A 21,651-nucleotide genomic window follows, 5' to 3' on the forward strand; every position below is an offset into this window, starting at 1 on the left:
TCTTAAGCTCAGACTATCTCTGTAAGAATAATTCAACCTGATTTGTATCATTTCTTGATTTCCAAGGTGTAAATGCTTACACTGAAAATTTAACAATTTACAGTGTGCCTATAGGAACTAGCCCCAGTACCTCCAGTTGTAGCCACTCTGAGTCCCAATGGGTCTTGATTCTGAGATAATCAATTGTGACACATGTAAACACAGAAATTGACCAGCTGTGCTCAGGATTGTGGATGGATACAAGTGGCTTTATATACACACAGGAGTTTGAATTATTTTATACTCGGCATTAAACAATCTGCTTAGTAATACTTTTACAAATACACTACTCCTAGGTAAACAAAACCCCACATTTTTATGGATATATCCATCATAAGTGGGCCAGAGCTCACATGTGAATACATTATAAGCAATCCAAACTCAGAACCACGTCCAGGTTGGCAGAGTTCCTCTGGTTCCTTCATGGGGGCTATGCCTTATGAATTCATCAGTTATCTTAACTATTTCTCTTGGGCATTGGGTACAGGGACAAATCTCATTAACCAGTCCCACTGTTTCTATCATAAACTCTTGTATTATTTTGACACGCACGGGAGATATCTTATTTGAGGAGACTGTTGAAGCCTTTATTTTGTTATATTGTATCAAATTTTGTTATATTGAATCAAATTGGTGGAAATCAATAAATAACAGACACAGTGAAACCTTATACTCTCTACATCTTTTAGTGGGATGAGTGTCTGAAGATATTGTTGGCTGAAGAAAATTGTCTAGGAAATTCTCTGTTCTTGTATTTTCATCAATGAATTGTCTAGGAAATCCTGTTCCCTTCTTGTATTTTGACAATTAATACTCTCCATTTGTACATAGATCATTTTAATAAAGATTGTATAGTGAGGGTAAAATGGTTATTTGGGTCAGGGGTTACTAATGATAGTCACTTTTAAAAATATTTACCAGTTAGGCTTTTCTGGAATTTTTTTCTTGCTTTGAGATTTAAGAGATTTAACATTGTTTTGAGGTAACTTGAATCTTATTTTTATTTTGTTAAATGCCACTGCCACTTTGTCATATCTAGTAGGGAGAAGGTGGAGTCAAAATGTGGTAGACTTTACTGAGAAGCATAGATCACTATAGAGCAGATGTTTTTAATGTGCAGTCTATGAGTTTGGGTTTTTTAAATATATATATAATACTTAACTCCAATTGCCCTGCGCTCCAAAAAGCAAAAAACAAAACTATATATATATATAAAATATAGATAGATAGAGATAGAGATAACTTTCAGAATAATTGGTTAGTTTTGTAACCCTATATATTTGATGTTATGCATTTAAAAACATTATTCTAAGAGGAGGAGCAGGCATAAAGTTCACCAGATTGCCAAAGTGGGTTCCATGACACCAAAAAGGTTGAGAGCCATTGTGGAACATGGATCTGTTCTGTGTCGTGTTCTCTCCTTTCTTCTACAGGAGATTGTAACCTCAGTAATCCTCCCTACCTCTCAAATTTCCAACCTCTTATTTTCTATTGGTTCCTTCCCTGATAATTTCAGCTATGCCCAAGCCTGTCCATCTTTAAAGAACCTTCACTAGAGACTACCATCCCTGTGAGCTATCATCCCATCTCTCTCCTCCCTTTACCAGCCAAACTCCTTGAAAAAGCCGTCTACACTTAATAATTCCACTTCATTCCTCCCTACATCCCTTTGTGATTTGACTTCTGATGTGGTCACTCTAATAATAAACCGCTGCTTCCAAAGTTACTAGTTTTTTCTCAGTTGCCAAAATCTGATGGCCTTTTTAAAAACCTTCTCCTTCTTGTATTATCCCCTGCATTTGACGCTGTCGATTACTCTGGGCTTTCATGATACTACTGTCTCCTGGTTCTCCTTCTGCCTGCCTGACCACTCCTTCATCTCCTTTGCTGGCAAATCATCTGTATCATGCCCCTAACTGTGGAAGTTCCCTAAAGTTTTTTCTTAGACACTATTTTCTCTGAACACTTTTTCTTTCTCTTGTTTGTTTCATCAGCTCCCATAGGTTTAATTTCATCTTTATGCAGATGACTAACAAATGTGTATATCTATCCCCAGTCTCTCTCCTGCACTGCTATCAAAGAGGTTTTTTTCTTTGAATGCAAATCTCACCATGTCACCCCTCCCCTCCCTAAATTTCATTGGCTCCCTATTGCTCCTAAAATGAAATATCAGTTCTTCATTTTAGCTTTTCAAAGCCATATACAATCAGGCTGCTACTCATCTTTCCAGTCTCATTAGATGTTACTTACCCCCTTGAGCTCTGTGTTGTTTTTCTCTTTAGTTCACAGAAGACCCTGCCTTCCATCTCCATGCCTTTGCATGGGCTTTGCATGTGTGGAATGCACTCCCTCCTCACCTCTACCTCATAGAATCATTTTCTTCCTTTGAGTCACAGCTCAAGTTCAGGTCCTTTACATGATTTTCTTTCCCTTCCAAACTACTTTCTGTTTAACAAATTTTTATTATTTTCTTTGTATTTGGCCTTTATATACACGCATTTTTATATGCACATGCTTGCATGCATGCTGCGTGTGCACACGCACACACACACACATCTTGTATCTCTCTTGAGAATACAACTTGCAAATAGAGATTGTTTCACTCTGTGTCCCCAGTGCCTAACAGAGTGGCCAACACATAGTAGGTGCTTAGTAAATTCTTGTTGATTGATTGCTATCTGCTGTTTTCCACTTTTCTCTGCAAATGCTCTTTATATGATCTGGGGTAACTAACTCCTTTGTGTTTCACTATTTCACCTCTTCACTTGCTTTCCATTGTTTTGTGAGGTGATACTATTTATAGTTTTTCTTTCTCTATAATGTTTTGCAAATGAGCTTGTACTCCAAACTGATGTTTCCCTTGACTGGCATGGTTCTCTACCTGGCAAAGATCACAAGATTTAGAGCTGGAAGAACTTCTGACATCATTTCGTAGTCTAGCACCTTCTAAGTGTAATTGTTATGTTTGTCTCGGCTTGTTTCTACTTGGAGGAGATATTTGGAGTTGACAGCAGTTGGAGTTGCTATACTTTTTTTTGCTGTATCTATAGTCTTGCTCCTTATTTTTGTATACATCTTAACTTTTGCTTTAGCTGTTTTGTGATCTGTTTACTGATTCTGAAATGATTGCTACATGGGTAATCATTCATTTCCCGACCATTCAAATATAGTTTCATTTTTTGTGATGTTCTTTAGTGCTCCCCACCCATGGCCTTCCACTTTTCTTCTTGAGGAGAGGACTCAATTATACAAACTGAGAGAGGCAGCTGACTAATCTATAAATAGTGGACTTCTTTCATTTTGTACCCCAAACATTTTTCACCATAGTTTTCCTTACACACCCCTGGGCTCACCTCTTTTAAGTTGCCAAAGATTGGAGATGGCTTTTTTTTTTTAAAGCAATTGGGGTTAAGTAACTTGCTCAAGGTTACATGGCCAGTTATTTCTGTGTGTGGTGCTGAGTATTGGAGCCCAGATTTGATCCCCAGGTCATCCTGACACTGGAGCTGGGTGCTCTTACTCTCTGAGCCACCTGGCCGCCCCTAAAGTTGCCAAAGATTAAAGCATATGTTGACATAAGAAACTTGGTTTTTCATAAGAATTTCTATCCTTTTCCCTCTTAGTCACAGATATTGGTGCCTGTTAAAATAATCATTATAGTAGTCTGTTTACCTAATGTTTTCTATGAACCCTGAAACGTTTGAGAGTGACCAAGTTCCTCTTATGTTCCTTGTTGCCTTTTGGTATGCAGTGAAACCAGCTGTACTAACTCTTTTATTCACCTTGCTGAGGAAAATCTGCAAATTATCATCCTATTGAGCTATAATAACTTTGTTTTCTGGCTTTAGGGAAGTCCATATGGATGGGTTACAATTCCTTCAACATTGCCTTACTTGTTAATTGTTGGTCAAAGGTCAGTCGGTAGTGGAACATTGGACATAGCCACAGTATCAAAGACACCTTGATGACATAGCTGAATGAAGCTATCCTCATCCTGAACCTTTATCATCCCTGAGCCAACCAATTTACTCATTCAGTATCTTTTATTGGAAGAACTGGGCAAACGGGGTGGAGACTAGTCTAACTTGCATGGGGGAGGGGTGTAGAATATTACTCTACATTTCTCAAACTCATCATACCCAAATCCAGACAAATTTTCTTTCTCCAAAATCCTTCCTTCTCAAACTTCCCCATTTCTGTCAAAAGCATCACAGTGTCTGTCAAAGACATTCTGACTGTCAGCAGTGGATAGAGGATTGGATTTGAATTCAGAAGAGCTGAGCTCTAATTGTATCTTGTGCACTCATTTACCCTCCCTGAGCCTCAATGTCCTTATCTGTTAAATAGGTATAATAATAAGGTGACTTCCCAGGGTTGTTGTGAAGACAAAATATTTATGAAGTACTTTGGAAATGCTAGAGCTCCATATAAATGCTATTATTATCACTGCTAATAATAATAATAATAATTTTTTCAAAGTCTAAAACCCACATGATTTTTAGTGCTTTTTGACTGCTTTTCTGACCTACCTTCAACACAAATTATAATATTAGCTTGCATGTATGTAGTGCTTTAAGGTTTGCAGAGCACTTCACCTCATTTTATCATCACAATAAGCCTACTAGGTAAATGCCATTATTATCCTCATTTTATAGATAAGAAGATTGAAGTAGTCAGGTGCAGTGACTTGTCCAACCAAGATCAGACAGCTATTAAGTGTCTAAGGTGGGATTTGAATTCAGTAAGCTCTTCCTGAGTCTTGAGCCAGCATTTTATCCACTTTGCCCCTCATCCCAGATGCCTGCTTCATTGGTGACTAGAGACTACACAGGACTGTTTCATTTTTCTTTTTTTTTCCTTTTTGGAGGGGGGAAGGTAGGGAAATTGGGGTTAAGTGACTTGCCCAAGGTCACATGGCTAGGTTTTGTGTGTGTGTGTGTGTGTGTGTGTGTGTGTGTGTGTGTGTGTTAAGTGTCTGGGGCTGTATTTGAACTCAGGTCCACCTGACTCCAGGGCTGGTGCTCTATTCATTGCACCACCTAGCCCCCCCGACTGTTTCACTTTTACATGTATTTTAATGTGTTTCTTGGGTCACTGTAACCATAAACTTTTATCAGCTATGGCTAACTTTCTGTAGCCAGAGCTTTTCCAATTTCATAGAAGCTGTCTGTAAGCCCATGCTTTAAGAACTGTCACTTTTATACCATGTTGAACTTCCACGATAGGACTTTAAAGTTAAATTTAAAGTTCTACATGTAGAATAATAATCTTAGCAACAATGACAAAGTGCAGTGGTATAAGGTTGGGGTAGAGGCAGGAGGGACAAGAAGTTCAAGTGAAAAAGACTTGGAAGCCTCAGTTCATTATATCATGGGTATCTGGTAAGGATATGTATGCTAAAAAGCTGATTTATTAAAAGAGTAGTGTTAAGAATGAAGGAGGTGTACCTGTCCTGGTGAACCCATGCTGGTCAGACTATCTCTGGAACAATGTTTACAATTCTTGGCACCGCTTTTTTGGTAGGACATTTAGTTGGAACCTGTCAAGAGGAGGCTGAGAAGGATGGCATAGGGACCTGTGTAATAGCAGATTCTATGGAGAAATAGAATATGTTTACCTAGAAAGGCAGGACTCAGTGGGGGACATGATCAATGCCTTTCAAATATCTGGAGGACTTCCAGGTGTAATAGAAATTAGATTTGTTTTGCTTGACCCCAAAGGGAAGAGCTAAGACTTAGGGGATGGAGAAATTAAGGAGTATTGATTTCAACTTAGTATAAGGAAGAACTTTCCCAATATTAGAGCTATCCCAAAATAGAATAACCTGCCTTGGGAAGAAATGAGTTACCTTTTAATAAAGGTTGTGAGGCGGTGGCTGGATTTTGTTGGAGATGGTATAGAGGGAAGCACTTTTCAGGTAGGGATTGGCTTAGATTCCCTCACTTCTGCCTGGGAAGTTTTATGGTTTTTTGAATGGATTAGTCTGACTGGAGTAGAGCTTATATATAGTATAGTAATGTAGGAGGGAACTAAAGTTGAAAAAAAGTCAAATTAAAGAGGACTCCGTCAGGCTATGGAGTTTGTACTTATACCTATAGACAGTGGGGAGCCATTGAACATTCGTGAACAAGGCTTTGTGGGGGTGAAACTGATGTTTTAGAAAGATGGATCTCATGACAGTATGCAAGATGAATTGGAAATTGGAAAGCGGGAGTGGGAGCCAAGGAGAATTATTGCAGTGGTAGGTGTAAGTAAATGGAATCAGTTGCTTTGGAAATGAAAAGGAAGGGACAGATTTAAGAAATATTATATAAGAGATGTTGTTTAATTTTCGAAGAGACCTGTCTAAAAAGCATTTCCTGTAGAAAAGAACTGGAAGTCTTAATGGATTGCAGACTTATTGTGAGTCAGCAGTTTAACGTGAGTGATTCAAAACCAACGTTTCTGATTAGATAGAGGCAAAAAGGGAGAAGAAGAAATAAATGATCGCTCTGGCTGCAAAAAGGCACAAAAGAAACTTCCTGCCCTCAAAGAGCTTATAATCTAATGGTGGGGGGGAGCAATATGCAAACAAATAAATACAAAGCAAACTCTACATAAGATAAATAGGAAATAATTAATAGAGGGAAGGCACTAGAATTAAGTACCATTAACAGAAAGTGGTTAATCAGGCGGAAGAGCTAATATTAAGGGGAAAGATGAATAAGGTTTTAGATTGAGTGAATTTGAGGTAATGGTAGGATAGCCAAAGTATTAACATCTATCTGGTGATCGGATAGCCAAAGTATTAACATCTATCTGGTGATCGGAAGTCTAAAACAGGAAAAGAGGTGAGGGTCGGATTTGAGCCTGCCCCATAGAGCTGATATTTAAACTGGCTGTGTGCAGGCCAACTATTATGCGGGATTTTTTTACTTTTCTCTGATCAGTAGGCTTATTTAGCAAAAGTACCTGAGACAATAAGTCATGATAAAATGAAGGTTGTCTTTACATTTGTCATCTATTTTGTGACCATTTTAAAAACATTATATGACAGATGACAAGTCTATCAAACTCCCAACATATCCAAATATAGTTTTTCCACATGCAAATTTGGTTATGAAAGTTTTGTAGTTTACATCAAGAATTGTGCATCAGGGGGAAAAAAAACAAAGGACACTAATTGTGTGTTTATCCAAAGTGCCACGTATACTTGTTTTGGAACAGTGAATTGTCTCTGACCAGAGCCTGAGATTTAGCAAAGAACGTGAGGACCTCTTGGCCAGGTTGTAAAGTTGTGGAGGCTCTGGGATTTCCTGTCTAAACTAAACTTTGGGGCAGGGAGAGGTGGAGGGGGAATTTTCAGGATTTTTAATTTAAGCCTTTAAAAAAAAAAACTCTTCATTTTAAATTGCTTAAGTCTCTTGGGGGTGGTAAAGGCCTTTTATTGGTTCCAAAACACCATACTTAAAGAAGTGTTTCTTAATTATAAAACTCTAGGCTTTGGTAAACCTAGTTGAGACTCTTATCTGTATACCTTGTTGATTTCATCAGCTTAAATAATATCCCTCTTCCAGTCTTTCATTTTCCCAAATTGTATATCAGGCAGTACTTTGGATTTCTAATATATTCATACCATGCTTACATATACCCTTTACACCCTCATAGCATTTGTCAGCATAAGTTGAATTGCTATTTACAAGATGAGAAATTTTTTGGTGTATTGTCCTCCATGATCACTTACATATGTACTTTACCTTCTTTAGAGACTCCATATAAAGAATTAGTAATAAAACACTCATTTTTTTCTACTAATGCATATTTTATTCTGAGATATTCAGTAGAAACCTTATTTTTTATGAAATGAGTTATTCTAGAGTAAGTCTATTCTTAGTAAAGAGATTTCTGTAAAAATGGAAAATTTTGTTCATCTTAAGAAAATGTTGCAAGAGTCGATTATAGGTATATTTGAGTATTATTAAATTTCTACCATGGAATGAATTCCAGTGCTACGGGTTGGGAGGGAACCAAATCGAAACCAAACACCTGTCATAGTGAGGAGGGAATGAAAAGCAGGTGGCAGAGAAGGGGAGAGAGAGGCTCAGAGAGAAAAACTGGAGGAGGATTTTCTCAGTGTAGCCAAACAGAGTAGTAGGTAAGATGGCTTGGTACAGCCCTAGATTTTAGGAAGTCCCTCGTCAGTCTGTCACACTATAATCTAGGAAATTTATTGTTAAGGAAATTTATTTTTCTTTTGTAATGCATGGATACAGTAACAATTGAGTAGATTTATGAAGCAGGAAACTGTTGGGCTTTTATTTAAAGCAGTTTTTAGAAGATATAACATTGGCAGTGAATGAGTGAGTGAGATATTGCTAGATTCGAAACATTGGGGTGCCACATGATAGTTTTTCTTGTTATGTAAAATGGATATTTCTTTTTAAACAGTTAACTTGAAAAAGGAATTCTGTTATTTTACAAATTCCTTACATGCACTCTATACAAATTCTACTGCAGTTGAATGTCTAAACCAGGTATTTGAATACTTAGATCAAGCCTATCTCCAAAGTTTGCCCTGGATGTATCATAAGTGTGTATTTTAAAAATTCTTTCACTTATATTGACTTTCTATTAATATGTGACAGCTCAACCCACAAAAGCATTTTTACAGAAACTTTTGCATCTGGAGGAAGATTATATTAAGACTAGATGTGGTCAATAGTTTTTTGCTTAATATAGCTATTTTTTTTCTTTTTAACCAGTGTTAAATAATATATTAATGTTAAGACTCAAAAGTATAACAAATGCAGAGTGTAAGAGATGCATATATAGAAGGCAAGGCATCACAAATTACTTGGAATACAAATAGACACTCTCCAATTGAACTTCTATACTTCTTTTCCAGATATTTGAATGGTGGTATTTTCGGAAATATGGAACATCTTTCATTGAGCAAGTATCAGTGAGTCATTTGCGCCCCCTTCTGGGAGGGGTAGACAATAACTCTCCTAGCAATTCAAACACAAGTAATGGGGATTCCGATTCAAACCGACAAAGTGTATCAGGTATGTAGCTAACTTCAGCTTGTCACTTACCATTTCTTATTATTCACGTCTTCTGATGTGTACCATCAAACTATTAGAAGTTCAGGACCATTGGGTTATTTGCAACTAAGTCTGAATAAGGGTAGAAACCTCTAAGCTAGGACAAGCAAATAAATTTATTGTAGATGGGTTTCCACAAAGAGGAATTTATTTTGAAATTCTTATTGTCTTAATCATCAGAAGCATATTTTAATTTTCTGCTTCATTAGTATGCTATAACATAGCAGTATTCTTAAATCTAGGTATTTCAATCAAACATTTGTTAAATATCTACTATGTGCCAGGTACTATGAAAGACACTGGGAATACACATATAAAGAATGAAACAGTCCTTATTCTCAAGAAGTATGATTTGGAAAATTAAGTGTCCTTATAATTTTCAGGAAGCAGTTGTTTTGAGTCTTTAGACTATATTTAGTTTAGTTGATCAAGTTTGGCTATCGGTTTTGCTAAGCACGGTGATACACACCTGCATCCTCTTCTGCCAAGGAGTCAGAGGCTGGTGGATTGCTCGTGTTCAGGAGTCATGAAATGCAAGTAAGCCAGAGGCAATGTAGTGGCTGCATTAAATGCAATACCAATATGGTGAGCCCACTGATAGCAGAGGATCACCAGGCTGCCTGAGGAAAACAGAGCATATTAAAGCTTCTGTCCCTATCAGAGTTAGGATGAGGGTTAGCACTGGCCTCTGCATTCACAACCTGGATAAGAGAGGAGGAATCAGTCAGCCAGGTTTAAGCCTCAATCCATATACCCAGATCCAAGTAGCATAGTTACATTCCTTAAAAAATTTATATAAAGAGATGATTTAAAATTCTTTTTGGTAATATACTTTCCATACTAACTATGAAGAATCTTTCATCTTTTCCTCTTTTAGATAAATAAAATGTTGTTAGCAGATAACATGTATGTGTGTGTATGCTATCCCATATAATTTTTTTTAAAGAAAGGGAAAAAGTCGGCTTAACTGATCAATATGCTGAAAAAAATCTGAAAACATATGCTGTGCATAACACCTGTGGACCTCCCATTTCCACAAAGAGGTGGATGGGGCTGGGGCTGAGGAGGAATATTCTTTCATGTAGTCACGAATGATTTTGCTATTTTTTTTAGAATTATTCTTATCCTTTGACCACTTATCTGTTGGGGAATGGTTATTAGTACACATATATATGTATAAAAAATTTTATGGACCAGATACCAAATTTTATTAGAGAAATTTGATGTGACGATTTTCCCCTATTCAGCCACTTCCCTTCTTATGCTGAGTGTATTGATTTTGTGTATGCAGCTTTTCAGTTTCAGATACTCAATTTCTATTTTATCTTTTGTAATTGCTCCTATTTCTTGTTTGGTTAAGAATATATATCTTACCCATAGGTATGAGAGATGTATGATCTGCTTCCCTTCTTATAATTTGATAGTATAATCTTTAATATTAAGGTTAAATATCCAATTATAATGTATCATGGAATATGGTATAAGGTATTGGTCTAAGCCTAGTTTGTGCCAGACTGCTTTTCAGTTTTCCTAGAAGTTTTCTTTTTATCAAAAAAGAATTTTTACCTAGTTAATTTATGTCTTCTACTTTATGAAACAGTGCCATTGAGTTCCATTGATTTTCCATTGTCTAGAATATTCCTACCTCTCTTTTAAAAATGATACAAGATAGTTTTTGGTGATTTCTGCTTTATGATATAGTTTGAGTTCTAGAAGTTCCATTACCATCTTTGTCCCTACTTTTTTGCCCATCATTTTCCTGGATATTCTAAATCTTTTGTTTTTCCAAATGAATTTTGTTATTATTTTATCAAGTTATATAAAGTACTCCCTTGGTAATTTGTATTGTCAAGTTATATAAAGTATTCCCTTGGTAATTTGATTAGTATAGCATTAAAAGTATAAATTAATTTTGGTAGCATTGTCATTTTTATTATATTGGCATGACTTAACACTGAACATTTCCTCTAGCTATTTAAGTAGCATTTTATAACTGAATCTATATAAGTCTTTTGGTTGCTTTGATGGGATGATGCCCAAATATTTTTTGCATTTTGTAGTTATTTGGAATGAGATTCCCCTTTCTATTTTTGCTTCTTGTGGCATTTTTTTTCTTTTTTGTTTGTTTTTGGAGTGGGGAAGAAGGCAGGGCAATTGGGGCTAAGTAACTTGCCCAAGGTCACATGGCTAGTAAGTGTGTCATGTGTCTGAGGCCACATTTGAACTCAGGTCCTCCTGACTCCAGGGTCGGTGCTTTATTCACTGTGCCACCTAGCTACCCGCTGCTTCTTGTGTTTTGTTAATGTTGTATAGAAATGCTGTCGATTTCTGAGGCCTTATTTTGTATCCTGCAATTTGCTCGAGCTATCAGTTGTCCCAGTATCTGTTGATTCCCCAGGATTTTCCAAGTATATCATTACATCATCAGCAAATATGGATAGCTTTATCTTTTCTGTCTATCTTTATGCCTTTCATTCCTTTCTCTTGCCTTATTGCTGGTGCTGGCAATTTCAGAACTATATCAAATAATAACAGGGAGAGTGGATACCTCTGCTTTACTCCCCTGTTCATGGGAAAAAGCTTCTAGTGTATCCCCATTGCATATGATACTTGCTTTTGGTTTCAGATAGATGCTATTTGTGATATTAAAAAAGGTACCTTCATGCCTATACTTTGTTGGGTTTTTAGCATAAAAGAGTGTTGTACTTCACCAAAGACTTTCTAATGAGATGATCATGTGGTCTTGTAAGTTTTTTTTTAAATAAAATGCTTTATTAACTTCTAGTTTACATCATTTCCACAAGATTTTGAGTTACAAATTTTCTCCCCGTTTTCCCCTACACACCACCCCAAAATAGTGATCCCACTGGATATCCCCTCCTCCAATCTGCTCTCTCTCATATCTTTTCCCATACCCCCTCCAACTTTCCAGTAGGGCACAGTGGATCTCTATGCTCCAGTGCCTGTATGTCTTATTTCCCAGTTACATGTAAAATAATATTAATAATAGTATATATATATATATATTATAAACATTTGATTTTAAAACTTTGAATTCCAGATACATTCCCTTCCTCCCTTGTCATCCACCGTTACTGGGAAGATATGTAATTTAGTATAGGTTGTACATGTGTAGCTGTGCACAACATTTCCATAGTGTATATATTGTAAAAGACTGACAGTATTTCCCTCCCTTCTATCCCACCTCCCACTTGTTCTATTCTTTACTTTGATCCTGTCCCTTTTCAAAAGTGGGTGCTTCCAACTTCCCTCCCCCCCAGCCTGCCTTCCCTTCCATGATCCCCCCTCTCATCCCCTTCCTCCCTACTCTCCTGTAGGGTGAGATACTCTATTTAGTGTGTATGTATATATGTATACCCTATTTAGTGTTATTCCCTCCCTAAGCCAAATTCAGTGAGAATAAGGTTGACCTATTCCCTTTTGCCTTCTTGTTCTTCTCCTCCATTGTAACCATTTTTCCTTGCCTCTTCCATATGAGATAGTTTACCCCATTCTGTCTCTCCCCATCTCCTCTCATTATATTCCTCTCTCACCTCTTAATTTCACCTTTTAAGTATCATCCCTTCCTATTAAATGGGTCCTGTGCCCTCTATCTATGTCCTGTACACATATATACACACATTCACATATGTGTTCACATGCCCATATATCCTCCTATATAGACGTATATGTATGTGTGTATATGTATGTTTCTATTCCCTTCCACTATTCTCATACTGAGAAAAGTTTCATAAGTTAGAATTATCGTTTTTCCATGTAGGGATGTAAATAGTTCAACTTTGATAAGTTCCTTATGATTTCTTTTCCCTGTTTACCTTCTCAAGCTTCTCTTGCTTCTTGTATCTGAATATCAGATTTTCTGTTCAACTCTGGTTTTATCATCAAGAAAGCTTGAAAGTCCTCTATTCCACTGAATGACCATATTTTCCCCTGAAACATGATACTCAGTTTTGCTGGGTAGGTGATTCTTGGTTTTAATCCCAGCTCCTTTGACCTCCATAATATCATATTCCAAGCCCTTCAATCTCTCAGTGTAGAAGCTGCCAGATCCTGGATTATCCTGATTGTGTTTCTACAATATTCAAATTGTTTCTTCCTGGCTGCTTGTAATATTTTCTCCTTGATCTGGGAATTCCAGAACCTGGCTATAGTATTCCTAGGAGTTTTCTTTTTGGAATCTTTTTCAGGAGGTAATCAGTGGATTCTTTCAACCTCTATTTTGCGCTCTGGTTCTAAAACATCAGGGCAATTTTCCTCGAAAATTTCTTGAAGGATGATTTCTAGGTTCTTATTTTGATCATGGCTTTCAGGTAGTTCAGTAATTTTTAAAGTATCTCTCCTGGATCTATTTTTCAGGTCAGTGGTTTTTCCCATGAGATATTTCACATTGCCTTCTATTTTTTCATTCTTTTGGATCTGTTTAATAGTATCTCGATTTCTCATAAAATCACTAGCTTCCATTTGCTCTAATCTAATTCTGAAGGAATGATTCTCTTCAGTGAGTTTTTGAGATTCTTTTTCCATCTGGCAAATTTGGCTTTTTAAGGCATTCTTCTCTTCATTGCCTTTTTGAGCCTCTTTTGCCATTTAAGTTAGTCTATTTTTAAAGGTATTATTTTCTTCAGTCAGGTTGTTGACTCTCATTTTATAATTTTCTTGCATCATTCTCATTTCTTTTCCTGATTTTTCCTCCACTTCTCTTCTTTGATTTTCAGAATCCTTCTTAAGGTCCTCTATGACCTGTAACCAGCTCATATTTTTCTTGGAAGCTTTTGGTGCCGGAATTCTGACTTCACTGTCTTCCTTCTGTTCCATGCCTTGATCCTTTTTGTCCCCAAAATAGGAGTGTAAAGTTGGGTTGCTCTGTTTACTTTGCTTCCCTCGTTTTCTCATGTTGCCACTCAATTATTTGACTTTTGGGCTTTTTGCCACAGTAGGACTCTGCTACCAGACAGGGGAGCTTTGTACCAAATGCTGGGATTTTCTCAACTGCTGAAGGTATTAGATGGGTGCCCTCTCTGAGGTCTGCACATGCCCTGGCAAGCTGGTCGCACACCCCACGACCTCCACCCTGTACTGCAATCCAGATCCAAGAAGGTTAAAGCAAGAGCCATTGGACCGGTCGCTTGGTCCCCCTATGATCTGCAGGCCAGGAGCTGAAGCTGCATGGTCACGGCGCCTCAGCAGCTTCTCACCCCCGGGGTCAAGGCTGACCCCACTCTCAACTACTGGATCCCAAAGTCCACGCTGCACTGACCTCTCACTGTGTCCTTAGCATCTATGTGTTAATAATTCTGGAAACTGCCACAGCTGCTGGTGATCTGAAGTCGCTCCAGCGAGTGGCTGGTCAGGCTTGCCCTGGGGCTGAAACCTCCAGCTTGTGCTGGGCTCAGCTCCCAGAGTGCTGGCCACTTCCTGCTGGCCTCTCGGACTGTCCTCAGCGGGAGGTTAGCTTCTCTGTGTCATTTTTGTGGGTTCTGTAGCTCCAAAGTTTGTTCAGAGTCACCTTTTACATGAATTGGAGAAGGTGAGAGCTGGAGCCCCATGGAAGACCTGTTTCTACTCCACCATCTTGACTCTGCCCCCTGGAGAGTCCAAGTTTTTGTTTTTAATATGATAAATTATGTTTGTTGTTTTCTTAATGTTGCAGCAACTTAAAAAAATTTTTTTTTTTGCTTTTTGGAGGGCAATTGGGGTTAAGTGACTTGCCCAAAGTCACACGGCTAGTTTTTGTGTTAAGTGTCTGAGGCCGGATTTGAACTCAGGTCTCCTGACTCCAGAGCCAGTGCTCTATTCACTGTGCCACCTAGCCATCCCTGTTGCATTAACTCTTGTGTCCCTAGTATTAATCCCAGTTGGTTATAATGAATGATTTCTTGGACAACTCACTGTAATCTATTTGATAGGATTTTGTTTAAAATTTTTGATTCAATTTTCAATAATGATATTGGCTTTTAATTTTCTTTCTGTGTTTTATCTTTCCTTTGTTTAGGTATTAGGGCTGTATTTGTCTCATAAAATGATTCTAGTAGTGTGCTTTCTTTCTCAATTTTTGAAAAAAAAATTGAAAATCATGGGTACTAATTCTTCTTTAAAAGTTTGCTAGAATTCACCTGTGAATCCATCAATTCTAAGAGGGTTATTTTTCCCACTTTGGTGGCTCCTAGATATAGCTAGATCAGTTTTCTTTTCTGAGATCGGGTTATTTAAGATCTCCATCTGGTCTTCTGATAGTTTGGGTATTTTATATTTTTGAAGGTATTCCTCTATTTTGTGTTCTCCGTTTTGTTAGCATATAATTGTGCATAATATGTTCTGATTTTTCTTTTTTATTTCTTTTGATTTTATTGTGATACTACCTTGATCATTTGTTATTTTACTGATTTGATTTTTTGCTCTCTTTTTAATCAGATTAGCTAAGGGTTTATCAATTTTATTAGTCTTTTCAAAGAACCAGGTTTTAGTTTAAAGTGTTATTTCTTTGGGGTGTTTTGGTCTCCTATTTATCTATCTCTCCTCTAATTTTTAATACCTCCTCTTTTGTGCTTAATTTATGTTTGTTTATATGTTGGCTTTCTAATTTTTTAAATGCATCCTCTCCTCTTCTATTTTATTAATGCATAATTGTAGGGATATGCTTTTTCTCCCTTAGAACTGCTTTAGTTGTATTTCAGAAATTTCAGTATGTCGTTTCATCATAATCATTTTTTTCTACATAGTTATGATTTGACCCTAGTACATCACATATCCCACTCTGTCCCATCACTCAAAAAACCCTCCCATATACATTTTCATTCTGTTACATATGCCCACTAAAACAAACCAAAAAAACCCCTCAAAACAAAAAAAAATTTGATTCACCTGTAGGTAGATATCACCAGTTTCTGTCCGTAGTGCTCCAAGACCACCTTTTCACTGTCACTTCCAATAGACTTCCCCCTTCACCCCTGTCTCCTTATGTACATTTAGAAAGAAGTTTTTTTGATGTTATTCTGTAGCTTTTTGTTCTTGACTGCTGCATTTATTTACTCCTGCATTTCTGTTGTTTGAGTTGATTGAGAAGCAAATAATCTCATCAGTTCTGATTTTCTTTATAAAAATACTCCAAATACTTATTATAGAAATCTATATTTTGTCATTTATGATTAAACTCAGCTGTGTAGGATAGATCACCCTGGGTTGCATCCTTTGCTCTTTGGAATACAATATTCCACTCTCTTGTATGTTTTTGGTGGGTATGAAATAGTTTTGAGTTACTTGGATTTCCTTTCCTTTGTATTTGCAGGTCTTTCTTTTTGAATGCTTGTAGAACTTGTTTCTGAATTGAGATTGTTAAATTTAACCACTGATTTATCTTGGAGTTTGTAGCTTTGTTTTTTTTTTTTCTGGAGGTTATCTGTGCATTCTTTCAGTTGCTATTCTACATTCATAAGTTCTTAGTTTCATGGACAATGTTAAGATTTTAGCCTGTGTTCTTCCGGGAGATCAGTAATCATTAGGTTGTTGCTGTATGTCACGTGTTTTAAGATCAATATGTTTTTCTTGCATAGTGAGTATGTTTTCTTTTAAAATAATTAAATACTGTTGCATTTTGCTTGTCTTCTAGATTGTCCTTCACTTATGTATATTTGCATTCCCTCTTATGTTTGCTAAGATTTGCCATTACTTATTCCATTTTGCCCATTATTTTTGCTGTGCCCATAAAAATCTGCCCTCATAATTCTCATTTCTCTTTTGAACCACTTGGGAACAGGGTAACAGTGTGTTATGATTCCATGCTCTCTTCCCATTCTACAGGGTCCTCTTTTCATCAAGTTTTGGGTCCTTCTTTGTTTTGCAGTATTTACTCATAGATGCCTGAACTAGTGTACTAGATCTGGAGGCCATTTTCCCTTCTGTTGTTAATGTTTTCCCCGCTCTTGTTCACATTCTTTGGGCCTCTTCTCGAGATCTTTGGTAATTTCAGTTCCCTGATCCCATCTTCATCCCTTTTCCCACCCCATTTTCTCCTGTTGCTTACTTTCTTATTCCATCCTGGCCTATGGTTTCCTTGAGGGCTGGATCTCAAAGTATCTCAGCCTCCTCTCTTGATGGGCAATTCAAGGCTCTGCCCTCACATTCCTTTTGTGTGTTCAGAACTGGCCTCAGCTGGATATAGAGCTCTTTTATTCACATTTAGTGGAAATGCTTCTCCCTCCACCTAGTGTACTGACCTGGTGTCTTGCTTCATGCTTTCTTTCCCTCAGTTCTGTGGCTTAGCACCAGCAGTTCTGAAAGCTGCCCCTTTGATGCCATGGTATTACCTCCTGCAGCACTGGTTTATTGTGTCCCTGCCCTCCATACAGTTTTGTTCCTGAAGGTCTGCTGTGGCCCTGACTGTCACTGAGCAAACTTCTGCAGCCTGACATTGGAGTCTCCAGGACACACTATAGAGAGGGAGAAAGGAACAGGTTGTAGGGTTGGGTTATTATGTTGCAAGCTCTCCTGCCCTAGAGTCAGCTGATGTAGCTTCACAGCCAATGGCATGGGAGGTTGGGAGGCAGAGGAGGGATACTGAGTGAGCTCAGGGTCAGGAAGCACCAATTCTTTTTTTTTTTCCTAAGCAACCTTCTTTTGGATTCTGTGTGTCTTTGAGGATGGACACAGCTAATGTTGCTTTCTCTTTAGCATGTAATTTCTGTTTTGGCTGGGTTTAAGAGATTCTTGGGATCAGAGGAAATATCTAGTCCTCCATCTTGCTGCTCACATAACCCAAAATCCATAAATCATTCACTTTTATTTTTCTTTCTTTTCCTTCCCCCTTCTCTCTCTCTCTCTCTCTGTTTCTGTCTCTCTGTCTCTCTGTCTCTCTGTCTCTCTCTCTCTCTCTCTCTCTCTCTCTCTCTCTCTCTCTCTGTCTCTGTCTCTCTGTCTCTCTCTGTCTCTCTGTCTCTCTCTGTCTCTCTCTCTGTCTGTCTCTCTCTCTGTCTTTCTCTCTTCCTCTCTTCCTCTCTTCTAGACCTCCCTCTTGATTTTATCTCAGTGGGGAGCATCAAGTATGGAAGCTCCCTTCACTGAAGCAAAATAACAACTCCTAACAATGGTAGCTACCATTTATATATCCCTTTAGGGTTTTCACAAGGCTTGATATATATTATATCATCTGATTCTCAAAACAACCCTCTGACCTTGGTGCTACTTGTAGCAGAATGCTCTGACCTTCTCTCCCAGAGACAGACCAGCTTCCCCCCGGGATTCTTAGGTGCACTGAGACATTTGTGGATGTCTCTCTTCTTCTACTGACTGAAGCCTCTATCACCTGTATTCTCTCCATTTGTTAGGAGCTAGTGACTTGAATCCTGTTCCATTTAACCACTTAACCTGAGGTAGCTTTTACAAAGGGATATTTACTTAAGAACGCCAAGAACAAATGTACAAATATTTCCCCCAATGCCTGCCTGACATACTTTCCTCTATACCTCCTTTTTCTTTAGAGGACTAGTTCAAAACTAAGCCCAGTGCCTACTTGGCATTGGTTCCATGAAGTGCATGTCCAAATGTGGTGGCATTAGTGCTGAATGAATCTCTGTTTTAGCTTTTGATAGTTTAAGTCCAGAAAGTTAGGTCATTCCTTGCTCCGTGGGGCATTGATGCTAGACAGACTGCAATACCCACACTGGATTCTAGCATCAAGATTCCTATAGCTTGTTCTCTTGATCTCAAAGATCAGAGACTCCATTCTCTTCAGTTAGAAAGGAAACAAGCAAATGAAAAGAGGCCAAAGATAAAATCCTGTTTTGGGGGGAGACAATAAGATCTCTTTAGGAGGGAAAGGGTTCCCTTACCACATGGTTTGTCATCAAATGCAGTAAGAGGAGTCTCTGAGTTCTGAATGGAGCACAGATGATTCAAATTGACTTAGACTTTTAAAAAATGTTGATAATTTTCTTCCAACCATAGTATTACCTGTTCAGGACCGATTACACAAATGCTCCACAATTTCTCCAAGTCACGTCCCCATACATTATGCCAACTTTTAAGACTTAAAGAGTTGCTGGCAATATCAAGACATTAAATAACACACCCTTGGTTTTAGAGTCTTTAGGTCTTTCTGACCCTAAGGCCTGTGAGACCACTCATAGGAATAAGACAGAGGTGACCAGCCCGAATATCTGCAAGACATTTTTACATAAATTTATGTGACGTTCTTCCTTTGGAGTGAAAGACAAAAACAACTGGTTCTCTTTGCACAGGTATGAGTTTCTTGGCCTTTGTTTTTGCTGGCCAATTCATTTGTCCTCATCTCAGGTCTCATATAGCTTTCATTAGAGTTACTCTTCAAGTGCTGATTTAAAATTCATTCAACTTGCCTCCTCTAGGGACAATCTAAATGTAATAGGATAAAGAATGAAATAAAGAAAAGTAGAGATGAGCAGACTCAGGTCTGGGGAACCTATTTAGAGTCATAGCCATTCGTGCTGGAAATATACTTACATAACCCCCTCATTCAGCCTTTCAGAGTGTTTGTCACCAAAATAACTGCCTTTGTTTTGCTTAGTCCTTCAGTGGAATGGTCTTTGCAACAGTCTAAACACTTTGTGGGGTATATGAAGAAACTTCCATGCTGTTTGGCAGTTCTTGGGCTGAGATCAGAAATAATGCAAGGAATTCACTGGGAGGAGATAATGAAAGGTTCCACGTTATTCAGAAAATCAAGAGATATATACTTATAAAAGGAAAGAAAATAGACCAAGTTAAGTTCTACATGATGGAAAGCTCACATCTTTATTAATGACTTTGAATTTAAAAATACATGAGTTCAAATCCTACTTTGGACCCTTAATAACTATATGACATTAATCAAGTCATTTAGCCATGATGAGCCCTCAGTTTTGTTATCTGTGAAATGGAAATGATAATAGTGTCTATCTCATAGGATTGTTGTAAATATATACAAAGCACTTTGTCAGCCTTGCACTATGTAAGCAACTACCGGTATGTGATGGTGATAATGATCTCGTTACATTGACCTCCTTGGTATTCCTCAAACCAGGCATTCCATCTCCTGACTCTTAAGCATTTGCACTGACTGTCTCCCCTGCCTGGAATGCTCTACCTCCTCATCTCCACCGCCTGCCTATCCTTGGCTGCCTTGAAATCCCAGCTAAAATGCCACCTGCTACAAGAAGTCTTCCCAGCCCCTCTTAATTTTGAGTTTTTTCCCTCTCTCCATTGTTTCCAGTCTCTCCTCTCTGTAGCTTGCTTGTCTGTAATAGCTGTTGCCTGTTGTCTCTCCCGCCGGACTGTGAGCCCCTGGAGGGCAGGAGCTCTCTTTTGCCTTTCCTTGTGTCCCCAGTGCTTAGCACAGTGCCTGGAACATAGCAGGTGCCTAATAAATGTTTACTGACTCACTCACTGACTAATCATAACATATTGCCCTGGAGGAGACCTTACAAAGACCGGCTGTTTAAAATGTTTCCTTTCAGGGCAGCTAGGTGGTGCAGTGAATAGAGCACCGGTCCTAGAGTCAGGAGGACCAGAGTTCAAATGCGGCCTCAGACCCTTGACACACCTACTAGCCAGGTGTCTTTGGGCCAGTCAACCCCAATTGCCCTCCAAAAAGCAAAAATAAAAAATTTTTTCCTCTTACCAATAAGGAAATTGAAGCTTAGGGAGGAAAAGTGACTTGTTCAAGATCACATAGGGAATAAGTCATCTAGGCAGAATTTGAACATAGTGCCTCTCATTCCAATGGTACCCTTTTCACTACACTACACTGCATCTCAGTTGTTTGTTGATTCCATGGACATTATTAGTCACTGTTACTAGTAACTATTAATATAGCGAAAGCCCTGTCTTTAAAAGAAATCTGTGAGCTAAATAGTATAAGTATTGTTATCCCTATTGTACAGTTGAGGAAACTGAGGCACATTAAAGTGATTTGCCCTAGGTCACCCAGCTAGTAAATATAAACGCAGCAAGGGGAACCCTTTGGAACCAGGAGTGGTTCCAAGTCTGAAGCTCCTGCCATTATAACAACTTGCCTGCCTTTTTTTGTACTCTGTAAAAAACACTGAACTAGGTTCTGAAATATGTGCATTGTAGAACACTGTAGCATATTTATGCCAGAAATGGCAAAAGTTGGCTGGTTCATTCTCTCTCTTATCCTCTTTCTCTTTTTCTGTCTGTCTCTCTGTCTCTGTCTTTCTTTGTCTCTCTGTATCTCTCTCTGTGTCCCTCTGTCTCTCTCCCTCTCTCTGTCTCTCTCTGTTTCTGTTTCTGTCTCTCTCTCTGTCTCTGTCTCTGTCTCTGTCTCTCTCTCTCTCTGTCTCTGTCTCTCTCTCTGTCTCTCTGTCTCTCTCTCTCTCTGTGTCTCTCTCTGTCTCTGTCTCTCTCTCTGTGTCCCTCTGTCTCTCTCCCTCTCTCTGTCTCTCTCTGTTTCTGTTTCTGTCTCTCTCTCTGTCTCTGTCTCTGTCTCTGTCTCTCTCTCTCTCTGTCTCTGTCTCTCTCTCTGTCTCTCTCTCTCTGA

General features: G+C 38.2%; 1 protein-coding gene across 4 annotated transcripts in view; it reads left to right on the forward strand.

Moving 5' to 3' along the window:
* The window catches only part of ST7 (suppression of tumorigenicity 7), a 290,187-nt gene that overhangs the window by 151,329 nt on the left and 117,207 nt on the right, over positions 1-21,651 (forward strand). For all 4 annotated transcript variants that reach the window (XM_069107083.1, XM_069107082.1, XM_069107086.1 and 1 more), the window contains exon 3: positions 8,924-9,083. In XM_069107083.1, coding sequence (XP_068963184.1) covers positions 8,924-9,083 — 160 coding nt within the window. The remainder of the gene's footprint in view (positions 1-8,923; positions 9,084-21,651) is intronic.

Source organism: Petaurus breviceps, unplaced genomic scaffold (genome assembly GCF_028583685.1).
Source record: "Petaurus breviceps papuanus isolate PSGF00001 unplaced genomic scaffold, PetGlider_PUasm1.0 84, whole genome shotgun sequence".
Taxonomy (NCBI): Eukaryota; Metazoa; Chordata; class Mammalia; order Diprotodontia; family Petauridae; genus Petaurus; species Petaurus breviceps.